This window comes from Alligator mississippiensis, chromosome 2, assembly GCF_030867095.1.
Source record: "Alligator mississippiensis isolate rAllMis1 chromosome 2, rAllMis1, whole genome shotgun sequence".
Lineage (NCBI taxonomy): Eukaryota > Metazoa > Chordata > Crocodylia > Alligatoridae > Alligator > Alligator mississippiensis.
In genome coordinates, this window is record NC_081825.1 from 249,611,540 (window position 1) to 249,624,259 (window position 12,720).

The following is a 12,720-nucleotide window of genomic DNA, read 5'->3' on the forward strand; positions in this document are numbered from 1 at the left end:
TTGCACCAGTCAACTCCTGGTATTCAACTAATGTTTTCCCTCCTTTTCCAAGTATTGCACCAACTAAGTTTTCTGGCACTGCTATTTCGACTACATCCTTTGATCCATCTGTGGATTTTTCTGTTCCTAGGATGGCACTGGCAGCTAGGGGAGAAGCAGCTCCAAAATATCCATTGGTTGCAGCAGTAGCAGCAGCCAGGCTACCTAATGCAAATGTCCCCGCCGTACCACCAGCAGTGCTGCCACTGGCTGAGGCTTCACTCGCATAGGTGGCCAACAAATTGGCTGCTGCTGCTGCTGGGTTGGCACTGGCAGCTGCTGCAGCCAAAGCCCCTGTAGCTGCTGCCTGACTTAGGCCTAAACCTAATGTATTGAGATTATATCCATAGCTGGCTAATGTATTAAGTGCAGAGGTGATGGCCACCAGGTCATTGCCTGTAAAGCCAGATAAAACTGCTGGAAAGGCTGCCACTCCAGCAAGGTTAGCATGTCCTAATAGCCCTGCAGCAGCTGCAGCAGTTGGTAACACTTCAGCAGTGTTTGCATAAGGAGATCCGGTTGGATTGGAATTGGCCACTGGACCTGTGACATTGGCATAACTGATATTGAGACAGCTGCCACTCTGTGGATCCTCTTGTATCTTCTGGATGATAAGTTCAACAGCTTTTCGGTTTTGTTCAGGTTCTCCACTCACAGTGACAACCCTCTCTTGCAAGTTGATCCCATCAGGTTTCTGAGAAAGCTGCACCCAAGCCCCTGACTGCTCCATTATAGCCTTCACTGTAGCACCTCCCTTCCCTATTATCAGACCTGCTGTGCTGTTGGGGACTATAATCTTTACCTGTAATTAAAAAAAATATATATAAATAATACTTCTGCTTTGTGCATATATACTATAATACTTTGCTACCTATAACAGGCAGGAAAAATGAAGCAAATTAGTTAACTACATTTTAAGGAAAGTGGTTAAAAAAATCATGAGTAATAAAAGTGTAGCTCATTAAACCATTTAATGCTTTGCAATAGTTTTACATGTACAATACAAAGGATATCTAAAGTAATAGAAACCATTCCACAAAACACTTTAACTTAGCACATTTCAGACCAAGAGATTTAAACAAATGAAGATATTAAGTTAGTGAGGAAGGAATATCTGAGATCATATCTAACTGAACATTTTCATGTATGTTTTCTTCCAGTTTAATATAGCAGACCAACCTCCCTGACAATTTGTCTAATGTCCCTTTCTTTATAAATTTAAACACCATCATGATCATAAATGCTAGACAAAATATAGAAAGGAATATTAAATAATATGTTTGGCTTCAAATACAACATAATATTAATTGTTCATACTTTTATTCTCACAACTATATAGCAGTGTTATGTAGTATAACATAATATTCATACTATATGAATGTAACTGCACCACTCTGAAGGCACACTTGAAGATAAAATTTGTTTAATGAGTACAGTATGCCATTTTTACATGTTTTACTACTTCTGAAATGTCTTCAAAGCTTTCCCGAAAAAAGCTTATTTTACTTTCATTTAAAGAAGTTCTACACTGATGTAACTTCACTAACTTCAATAGATTTATTAACATTGCTGTGCTTTGAAACTCAGACCAAGATACTTATAAATTAGACATAGTTTATATATGAGTGTCTCTTTGTCTTATAATACACATCTTTTTAAAAATGTCTTTCAGTATTGTATTCACTTTACAACTTCTCTACACAAATATATATACCCACTGGCAAGATGATAGCCATTTACTCATCAATCCAAAGAAGTAACAGTCAACAGAAAGTTGGGGATAACAGGTTACCAAAATCTGTCATACCAATCTCATCATCAATAAAAATGTGTTAATATACAAATATTTAATTTTTAAAGTGATTTTCATTGTACTGGCTTTACCAACTTCTTATTCTTATTTAAAACAGCTAATTTTCAAACAAATAAGCTTTTTCTAGTCTATCCATCCATCTGTTTAAGGTATTTATAGATAACCAGTCTCCTATTGTTATAATGCATCAGAGCCAAGGCAAACATTTAAAAAAATATTAAAAGTCCAATACATTTCTGAAATGGAGAATGAATGGTTAATATTTTCCAATGTATAACACATGCACAATCAAAACAGTAATTTAAAATGACAGACTCATTTCTGGGGGGGGTTTCCCCCTCACATTTGAAATTCCTAACTTGTTATAATTTCAGTTATATTTCAGCAGTGTTCTTCTGTATCACAACAAAAAGTTATGGAAAATTAAATAAAACAAAAGCTTTAGACTCTTACTTATGCTGAAAGTGACCTGTAAATGTTTTATTAAAAAAAACAAACAAACCACACAAACCAAAACAAGTTAGGTAAAAAAGCTGCTAAATATCAAGAACCATTTCATTATGTAGGGAGAAGCTAAGGGAACAGAGAACCCCTTAGTTTTATTCTAGCTGATATCACTAACATGCTGTGTGACTTCAGTCAAGTCAATGAACTGCTCTCTGACTTGATTTCCCTCTATAAATGAACATATTCACATCTGAAACATGATTTGGAACCTAGAGATATAACACACTACATAGTTGCTTAGTATTATAAATACACATTGTTTAGCTGAACTTATTTTTGTTTTGATATCCTAAAATCTAAACCTATAGGCTGTTGCAGGAACACAGTCAACCAGAAAGACTCAATGAAGTGGCATTTCTTTTAGTATACGGGATGATTTTAAAGGTTTATGGATTTGTGACATACCAGCTCCCCCCCCACCTTCCTCATGCAAGTGATTTATGACATACTAGAAGCTCCTTTGCACTCTGAAGTATTACAACAAAGGAGGATTTGTTAAGTAACTAAGATATCATGGAATAAAAATGAATGGGGTACACCGATAGAGATTTTGGGGGCCGATACCAATAGCCAATTTTTAAGGAGGTATATTGGCCAATACTGATCTGATTTCTGATACACAGCTCTTCAGCTTGCACCCAGCTGGTAAGTCTGGTGTGATGAAAGGGAAGGGAAGGGCGGGGGGGGCAGATCAAGACCCCTGTGGTGAGGGAGGGAATGGAGCTGGGGCAGGGGCTGACCAGCTGGGGAGGGGAGGGGCACAGGACAGAGCCGCAAGTGGGGCACACTGCAGTTTTGGGTTGGGGCCGGGGTGGGTGTGGGACAGAGGCACAGCTCATCGGGAGAGGGGGCGCAGGAAGGCGGGGTGGGTGGCTCCAGCCATTGCATGCGGCTTGTCTGGTGCTCATCTGGTGGCTCCTGCCACTTGTCCAGGAGGGCATGGGGGGGATGCATGTGCCCACGGACCTGCCCGGCCAGGAACAGCCCCAACCTGCGCTGATCTGGGGTCACATGCCCGCCCCCCCCCATGCACTCCACTACGAGTAGTGGGAGCAGCAGCAGGAGCTGCCAGACAAGCACTGGATGAGCTGTGTGCAGCAGCAGTAGCAGCCCCCCCATTCCCTTCCTGCATCTCCTGACGAGCCATTCCTCCATCCCATGCCTGCCCCAGCCGGGCAGCCCTAACCCAAACCCCACATCCTCCCTCACTGTGGAGGCCTGAACTGTCCCCCTACACTCCTCCCCTTCCACCACACCAGACTTACCAGCTGTGCGCAGCTCTTCATGCTGCTGGCTCTGCTCCTTACTGCCTATGTGCTGCACTGAGGCTGCGCACATGCACGGGCATTTATCAGACAAATTATCAGCTGCATTAGGCCTATTTCTGATACAGAAAATTTTCTTTATATCAGTGCCAATCTTATATTGGACTGATGTATCGGTGTACCTCTAAAAATGAAGGATGTAAACAAAAAACTATACTAACAAAGGCACCTCAAAACCCAAACAAACAAAAGCCAGAACAAAATCCTACATATTGGCAAGTCTACACATGCGCTTTAATATGCACAAAAGCATCATGTAAAACACCACGGTATTTACTTAAAGTGCATTAAATAGGCTAATTGTGCATTACGTGTTACTTAAAAATGGTGTGATTTAGTTAATGCACATTTTCCTAGTACCTCACAATGGAGGTACTAGATTTAATGCACATTAACTAAAGTACATTAATGCACATGTAGATGTGCCCATTTGAACATTTTTAGGCCTTCATTAGATGCTAGTAAAGCTTCTAGATTCTTATAAGAAATTAGGTTCGTTTAGATACATTTTATGAGCATGTTTCAGTTGTGAGTGTTTTACTATTTGCATACCCAGTATCTAAGTCTAGCTGTTTTTTTAAGTCTGTTTTTAAATACATCAACATGTTTCATACTTCATAAGCTGTCGGTGAATCTTCACAAGCGATTTTTCCTTTCATAGTCTGATTTGGAACTACTCAATTAGCCTGATGTTGTATTTCTTTAAGACAAAAAATAGAAACTTTTTATAGGAATTTTCTACCTTTGCATTGGCAATTTTCAAGCTTTATACAGATATGTTTCAGGGGTACTTTATTCACTTTTAAGTGCTATTTCACTCTGAAAAGTGAGAACTAATCTGTAAGTAGCATTGAGGAATTCCATATACATTTTTTTTTGTAATTGCTTTTTCCATTTTCCAGCTCTACAAAATAAGCCTGGAATCTGTAAGACAAACTGAATTCATTCTAGATTTTTGCATTATTACCAATGTTAGAAGTTCTTCAGACAGAATCCTGCTCTCAGTCACAACATTATTGTTGTAAGTGGATTGTGCAGGTGACACTGACACCCAATTTGAAGTTAGTGATATTATACACATACTCCTGTAATTGGAATTTATTTTAATTACTCTGAATCCAGTAAGCTCTAGTACCATTAGATTTAATTTGCAGGATTAACTGTAAAAAAGCTGTATTTCTTTATTTTAGTCAGAAGTGAGAAGATGGATCTCTGACTACACAAATATACAAAGCAAGTAGATTTGCTGAGTGACAAAGTATCTTTTTTATATTCACTTTTCAGAGTAATACTACACCTTCAGTTCAGCAGTGACAATGACATTCTAACATTGTAAGATATTCAAGGCAAAATGAAAGATGTGGAGGGGGGAACAAAATTGTTTTGTACTGAGCAATATAAGGTTAATACATATTATGACACTTTCATTAAAAAATAACTATAACATTAATTGGACCCTATAATTACAAAAAGTGTGTACATTTTTCACCTGCTGAAGTAGCACAAATATTGAATATAAATTTATTTTAGAAATACTTGATCACTTGTTATAATTGGCAAACAGTCTTTAGATAATCATTCTTGGTGAACAATTTACCTTTTCTGGATGTACATTTCACAAATTAGGTTAAAAGATGTATCAAACGTTGCATTCAGATGGTTCCACACTAAGATTTGAAAGAAAACTCTTGACGTATCAAATTTACCCTCCCCCCAATGTCTATCACTCAACTATCATTAGAAGCAGCATGTGTTCAGTCATGGAAACCAACAGTTGATTGAATGCAGCCTATGCTAAGCATGTCTATAAAACGGCTGGCCTACACTGGGCAAACACTTATGGGAACCTTTTTTATTTTATGTGCAACTCTTAAAAAATAGACAATTGCTCCCCCGGGAGGAAATGAGCACCAAGATTGGAGGTACTGCAATACCAGACCAGCACCTGGAGGGGCCAGAGCAAGCCTTCCTTCCCTGTTGCCAAGAATGTTGATGGAAATATGGGAACTTTTTTTCTTTCTTGCCCCTTAAAAATAATGGGCAGATGTTCCATCCACAGGAAACTGGGGCAGAGTCTGGAGGTACTGCTATACCAGGCCAGCAGCAGAAGGGCCAGAATCAGCCATGACACCCCCCCACCCCCCGCCCCTCTTTGATGCCAAAAATGCTCGATCTTAGCCACAAGGCAAAGATGCTGATGGGAATGTACCACAAGGTGAGGTTAGTGCAGCTCATCTAAATAAGAGAGTGCTCATTGTGCTCAGCCCCCTCAATGCCAACTCTTTTTCACCTCATGATGAATCACTACATCAAATACATTTAGACTTCCTCTTCAATCCCAGATCTGAGCATTTCTTTCCCATTACCAGTGATGCCTGTTTCTTCAAAAGTCTTCCATATCTGGCAAACATTACTAAACGTCTATGTAGCTGAGAGACTTTTTACTCCCTCTCTCAGATTGTTGCATGATATTAGAGTGGCCCTGCCCTCTACCAGGTAGAGAGGGACAAGGCAGCCCTGCGCATCATCTGCATATACATTTTTGGAGGATCCCAGCACTTGTGACAAGAACACCTGGTTCCAGTCATGAGCGGGGGAATAATTAGCACATGGATCCTTTGTCGGGGTGGGGGGTGGTTTCTAGGGTACAGACACATACTAAGTAGTGTTGGGCTGTGGGATCACCATGGCTTGAAATGTTGTTGATTGCAGGAGTTCAGCCAATGAAGTATGTGATGTCTGCCTTTTGGCTCTGGATTAGTGTCATGCATGTACTATGTATTAGTAGATACAAAAGTCCTACTCAAAAGTGTGTTTATGGAGTACCTGTGCTGAAACTTTAAGCAGTTGGCAACAAGTTAAAATGAATCCATTCCAAAAGAACTTACCCATAATACTTGCATATATGCAAGCTACTATGGGTAAGTTTATTGTAAAGTCAGTGGGGGTTTTTGGTCCCTATATTTCAAATTAATGGGCAGGGGGGGCAGGGGGAAAGGATACACCTGCTGCAGTCCTGACTCTGGCCCTGAGTGTGGGTCAAGGCCAGAGGCAGACCTTAGCAATCTTGTGTTCCCCCCTGCTTGGCCTCTGCATCTTCTGCCCTCTTCTCTGTCCCTTACTGTCACATACAGCTCACTTCATTCCTTCTACATTGTGCTCAGGGAGCCTAAAGAGCATCTGGCAATAAGGGGGAGAAGAAGGCTGCAAGGGGAAGAGGTGCAGGGGAGCAGGGGCAAGGGCGAGGGCAAAGGGTCCAGCTATCCTAGCCTCCCTGCCACTATTTTCCCCACAGTAGCAGTGGTAGGAGGATAAATTCAAGGCAACACTTTGATAATTAGATTCTACACCTGGAAAATAATAACCAATTTATATATTTTCTATATTTGGAGTCTAATTATTGGGAGGTCATCTTATATTCAAGTAAATATGGTATATAATATGAAAACATTGGGTAAAAAGCAAGAAAGTTCAAATGGCTTGAAAATTGCAATATCAAAAACTGTTTTCCTTAAAAGAAATAATTCATGGGTGAGATGTTGCGTACATTGAAATCAACAGCAAAAGTTCCTTGACTTCAGTGGGGAGGCAGAATTTCACTCTACACTGTCGTATGTGATCACTGCTTTAAAAAGTTCCTTATTTTGTAATTTAAGGCCTTCTGATACAACAGTTGAAAACCAAAATCCTTTCTATCTATAAACATTTTTAAATGTAGACTGAAGTTCTTAAAGTTTACATGGTGAATTTTAGTGGCTATGCAAAAAGAAGAAATAGGAAAGCAGCATAAGGGAGAGAAATTAATGTTATTTAGATTATTACAGGGGTGGCAGTGTGGCTAGAGTGACAAAGTGTTACTTTTTTATTTTCAGGACACAAAACTGTACATAGCTATACAACAAACTTAAAAAGGTGCAAGCATCTCCTTTGAAAAAAATTAAAAAATTGAGAACCATTACTCCAGATAATATTCATCTTCCTACTATCAGCCACTTTTCTGTCAACTTCCTGTATGCAATTGTTTCTTCACTTATATTTTTAGACTGCACTCTTCAGGGCTGGAACTGTCTTTTTGTATATAACTGTGCAGAGTCCAGGTTAATGGGGCCCAGGCCTCGATGTGACAGTACAATATAAAGCAATACAAATATTAAATCTATTTCTGCTTTCTTCTCTCATTTTTGTCTCTAATTTGCAATACTAGCTACTATTCAAAGAAGGATATCATAGATCTCCTACTGTTTTTGTGCAAGTGGAAATGGAACTAAAATTCTATCTATCTGGTTCCTTTTGCCAGAATACCTGAACACCCAGAAGTTTTTAATGTGTTTATACAATGGTGAGACACAGAAATATATTATTCATTCATTGGCTTTACAGAAGGGGAAGGGATACAAAAAGGTAGAATACAGTTTAAGTCTTCTGCATGGGGCTGCCAGGCGGGTGGCTTTGAACTTGCTGAGTGAGAGGAGCAGATTCACTCCCTTTGCTCAGCACTTACAGACCCCCCAGGCAGCCCAGCCTTGCTCAGGACCTGGGCTGCCCCAATCCCCACGACAACAATCAGCTAACTGTCAGCATCTGGACCAGGATAGCCTTAGCTCTTGAACCGGGCCAAGGCTCCCACCATCCTGATGCAGACAATCAGTTGTTCGTCAGCACAAGAACGGGACAAGTGACACATTTGATTTAAGGCACCATGCAAAAGTAGGCACAAAGATGTTTCACATATAATATAACATTTTTGCAGTTGTTTTCCATCTTATGGACCCATAAATTGGCATGATTAATATATTAATTGTGCAATAAATGTAACATTTGCCAGGCCCTACTAGGTACTGTGTGCAATGATATTTCACTCTGCTTGAATTCCTGAAAGCCCATTAACTACTTCTGTAATGTACTATCATCTTAACCTTGAGACTAAGGCCATAGACAGACTTTTATCTAAACCAGTAAAAAAACATCAAATATGCTTACTTATAGGAAAATAACCCTGGAGATGTTGCATACATGTATTCCAGCCTCTTTGTTGGATAGCTACAAAAGTGAGCTCTTCTGCCAAGGGGCACTAGAGGGCTAGTTGACAGCTGATGAAAAGCAGATGCCACAGGCAGTCCCTAGAGGGTTCCAGCCCTGGGAGAATGCCACCCTCTTATCCTATCAATCAGCTGCCTCTTAGTTCCCTTAGCACAGCAATTTCCAAAGGGTGTACTGAGGCACACTAGTGTTCTGCGAGACCAACAGAAGCATGCTGTGAGATGCCCCTGTATGAGGAGGTAAATGCTCTCCTCCCTTGTCTGGCACCCTGAGCCTGCCCCAGCCTGCAGCTGATCCTACCTTCCCCCACCATTCACTATCCCTAGGAAGCCCCTGTGACCGTTCCCCCCCCCCCCCAACACTCCCAGCAGCATATTTGCCACAAGTGGGTGGGGAGGCAGACACAAAAATGGAACCAAGCTTTGAAGTCCAGCTAATCTCCTTCACAACTCTCGTGCCTCCAGGGCTAGCAAGAGGGGTCATGGGGATGGTCACTGGTGTGTGAGATTGCAGGAGCAGCCGCAGCAGCAAGGGGCTGCCTTTGCCTCCTGAGGTACACACCAGTGGTCGAGAGGGGGGAGGCAGTGAAAAGGCCTTCCCCCACTGCCCTTCAGTGGCATCAGCTAGATCAGTGATTCTCAAACATTTTAGCCTCAAGGCCCCCTCCATATCTTTTTTTTAATTTAGATCCATCTCAGTGATTTTCAACTGGCTGCCACAGTATTCAACAAAGCTTTGGACTCCTTTTTTTTAACAGTACAACTCAGCACTGGCTCCTGGGGCACTCTGATTGGTTATTGAAACAACCAGTGTGTTCTAAGAGCATTCTGGACAGAAGGCGGCAGAGGCGCGGCAGAGCGCTGCCAAGATGGCGGGGACAGAGGGAAAAGAGCGGGGGGGGGGGCCAGGCTTACCTCCCCCCCCGGCCCTGCTTCCTGGAGTTAGCAGTGGCGCGGGCTGAGGGGGACAGAGGGGAAGGCAGGGAAAGTACCCCCCACACACACTTCTGGGAAGTGGCAGCAGCATGGGGTGGTGGGTGGTGCCGCTCTGTCCCTCCCTGCCCCACACCCCAATCACTCCTGACAGGCAATTGGCTAGTGGAATATATTATATATTTTGGGAAAAAACTGTCCCCCTCACCTACCTTGCCCGTAAGTGAAAATGATGAAGTACACCAGGCAGGGGCTCTTCTCCCAGGCCAAGAACCCTCCTGGATCTCCAGCAAAGCTCTCATCTCAAGACAGCGACCCTCTCCTGAGAATTTAGCTGATTGGTAGGACAGGGGGCATGGTCCTCACAGGGCTCCCTGGCAGCTTGCCCCTCCCTCCCTTGGAAGGAGGAAGGAGTGAGCAAAGGACTGCGGATACTGGCTATCCTCAATATTTGAAAGAAGCGTACAGCTTTCAAGTTAGTACAGAAGGAAAGAGAGCTAAGTCTAAGAGGGAGAACTTTTTACAGAAGAGCCTAAGTTACAAAAAACAGAAAAAGGAGGATAACTCACCCACCTACATTAACAGTTTTCAGGGGCTTGAGCAGGAAGGAATATGATTGTATTTAGGCACCTTAGTCCACTTAAATACCTAAGAGATAGAATAGGACCTCATTACAAGTTATGCAGTGACCTAGAAAATCTGTGGCACAGGGGAGACTGTTAGTAATCATGGGAATACTCACATACTTAAAGTTATACAATGCTTAATTTTTTTATTAGACTAGACCAGGGCTGTCCAACTAGCAGCCAGAGGACTACATGCACCTTGCAAGCAGTTAAGTTGCTGTCCTGGGCTCTCACTCTGCCACCTCTCCCCCCAGCACTTCAACTGCTATATCAGCTGCAGCTGGAGTCTGCAGATTCCTCCTCCCTCCCCTGGCTGTTGCTTCCTGCCCTTCCTCAAGGAGTTGGGCAATGCATGACAGCATGGGGTGCTAAGGGTGAGTCTGGACCACATGCCAAAGGGAGGAGAGGAGATCAAGCCTCTGAGGGGCAGTAGTGGGGCACAGTTCACAGTGCCTGTGAGGACATGTGTTTGCATTCAGATGTAGAGGAATCCAGTCACCTTGTGCAATGGTGGTGGGAGGTGCATGCACAGGCACATGAAGCAGTAGACGGGCGCACTCACGCATTACATAATCTGTTGGACTGGGGCTTGCCTGATGCATCTGCATGGTTCACAGCCCCTGCTGGTGTGGTCCCTGGGGTGTGTAGTCCACAGAGGTTTAGAACTTGGACTGCCCTGGACTAGAACTACTGCTAATTTTAGGGATCTATAAATTCAAGATGCATACAGCATAAAACTAACTTAATAAAAATAAGTAACTTTATCTTGTAGTCTTTGCCAGATGAGTATCCTTGCTCATATAGTAGTCTCTAATGTATTCAAAGGGCATGACTGTGTTGTCACACTACACTTACACTAGCACAAATAAAGACAGTCAAGATCAAAGGGACTGAATCTATAAACGAAGACTACTCTCAAGGAGAGACCCACAAGGTATCAGCTTGCCTTTTAAACCTTTGGCAAGAGTAATACTTGCATAAACAACAAAAATATACATTACTTATAAGCTAAACCTGAGAACTGCTGATTGATCTCAACTCTCAACAATGTGAGAGGAGCTTTAAGGGAACTCTGAATTTCATGGGAAATGCTTTTGTGCTATTATGTTGTATCAGAAACAAAAGATGCTGATTACACAACAAAGTGAAGTTTTAGAGATGAATTCACACAGTTACATAGAATAATTGAAGTTAGAGATAGAAGCAGTTTAAGTAGATCGCCCAGGTGGTCTCCTTCCCCTGGCAGGATTCTCTTCTACAGTTTTTTAAAGCTAGCTTTAAATGTTCTGAGCAATGTAACTCATCACTTTTAATGAAGATTATTTAATGACTGAATAGAACAGATTATCTCAGGTTTCACTGTAGTACTTTTAGTTATAACCTGCATCCCAAACCACACCAACTAACTCCCTTCATCCTCTAATGTTTTAAATCTTTGACCCCTTTGAATGTTATCCAGTGTTACCTTATTAGTTAAGTAACTTTATGAGTCAGTTTCCACACTGAAACAATTCAATCTCTTACTTTTCCAAAATAAATCTGTCTTTTCCCTTAATAGAAAATGTATTTCATACTAATATAAGTCAATTTTAGATTGCCAAATTTCCTTATTTCTACATATACTATATCCATTAATTTCATTTTAACCCCCCAAATCTCCATCTTGATTCTGACCCTCTTAGTCCTTAAAATATCAGGCTAGCTTCTTCAAAACTCTTCATCTGATTGGGACCTGAGCTTCTAGCTGTACAGAGGCACAGACTGGCTGCAATCTGAGCAGACTGGCAGAGAAAGCTTATATATCATACCTTCATTGTATGCAAGCTGAACCAGGAGGTTTGTCTTGGTTCCAAACCCAGCTATCCTTATACCGTTGTGACAACAGGCTTGGATTTGGGGGGAAAGAAAACAAGTTTGGGAAGTTTAGTGAGAAAGACCCTACTGGACTGCAATACAGAGATACAGCTATCAGAAGGTCTGTGCTCCATTCTGTCTGCTGAGGGATGTTTATAAGTATATCAAAGTCTCACAGTCCGTAAAAATGAACAGAAAGAGTTTGAAAGACTCCAACAGGCTTTGGATCTGGTCCAATATGCAGCGTATTCTAATCAGTTCAAAGAAGTGGCCCACTAGACAAATGCCTGACTGTCCCATCTAAGAAAAAACATTCACTGCTTTAGGGCAGTGGTTCTCAAGTGGGTGCTGCAAGACCCTTCAAAGGGTGCCATGGTCCAGGTGCCATCGCAGAGGCAGATTGGAAAGCAGTTGTGGCTGGAACTCATGCTCTTTCCCAGTCTGACTCCACATGCCACTCCCAGAAACAGGTCTGCAAGGTAGGTGGTACTGTCCTGTGTATCTCTTTTTCCAGGAGGAGCATGCCTAGCCACACAAGTCAGGCTGGGCTGGACCAGCTCTTTATAGTACTTGGCTGGAGGGGT

The 12,720-nt window shown here is 41.9% G+C and overlaps 1 protein-coding gene across 4 annotated transcripts in view; it reads right to left on the reverse strand.

The window, feature by feature from the left end:
• Window positions 1–12,720, reverse strand: part of NOVA1 (NOVA alternative splicing regulator 1) — a 233,031-nt gene that overhangs the window by 2,232 nt on the left and 218,079 nt on the right. For all 4 annotated transcript variants that reach the window (XM_019496193.2, XM_059723013.1, XM_006266728.4 and 1 more), the window contains one exon: window positions 1–841. This exon is cut by the window's left edge and continues 2,232 nt beyond it. In XM_019496193.2, coding sequence (XP_019351738.1) covers window positions 1–841 — 841 coding nt within the window. The remainder of the gene's footprint in view (window positions 842–12,720) is intronic.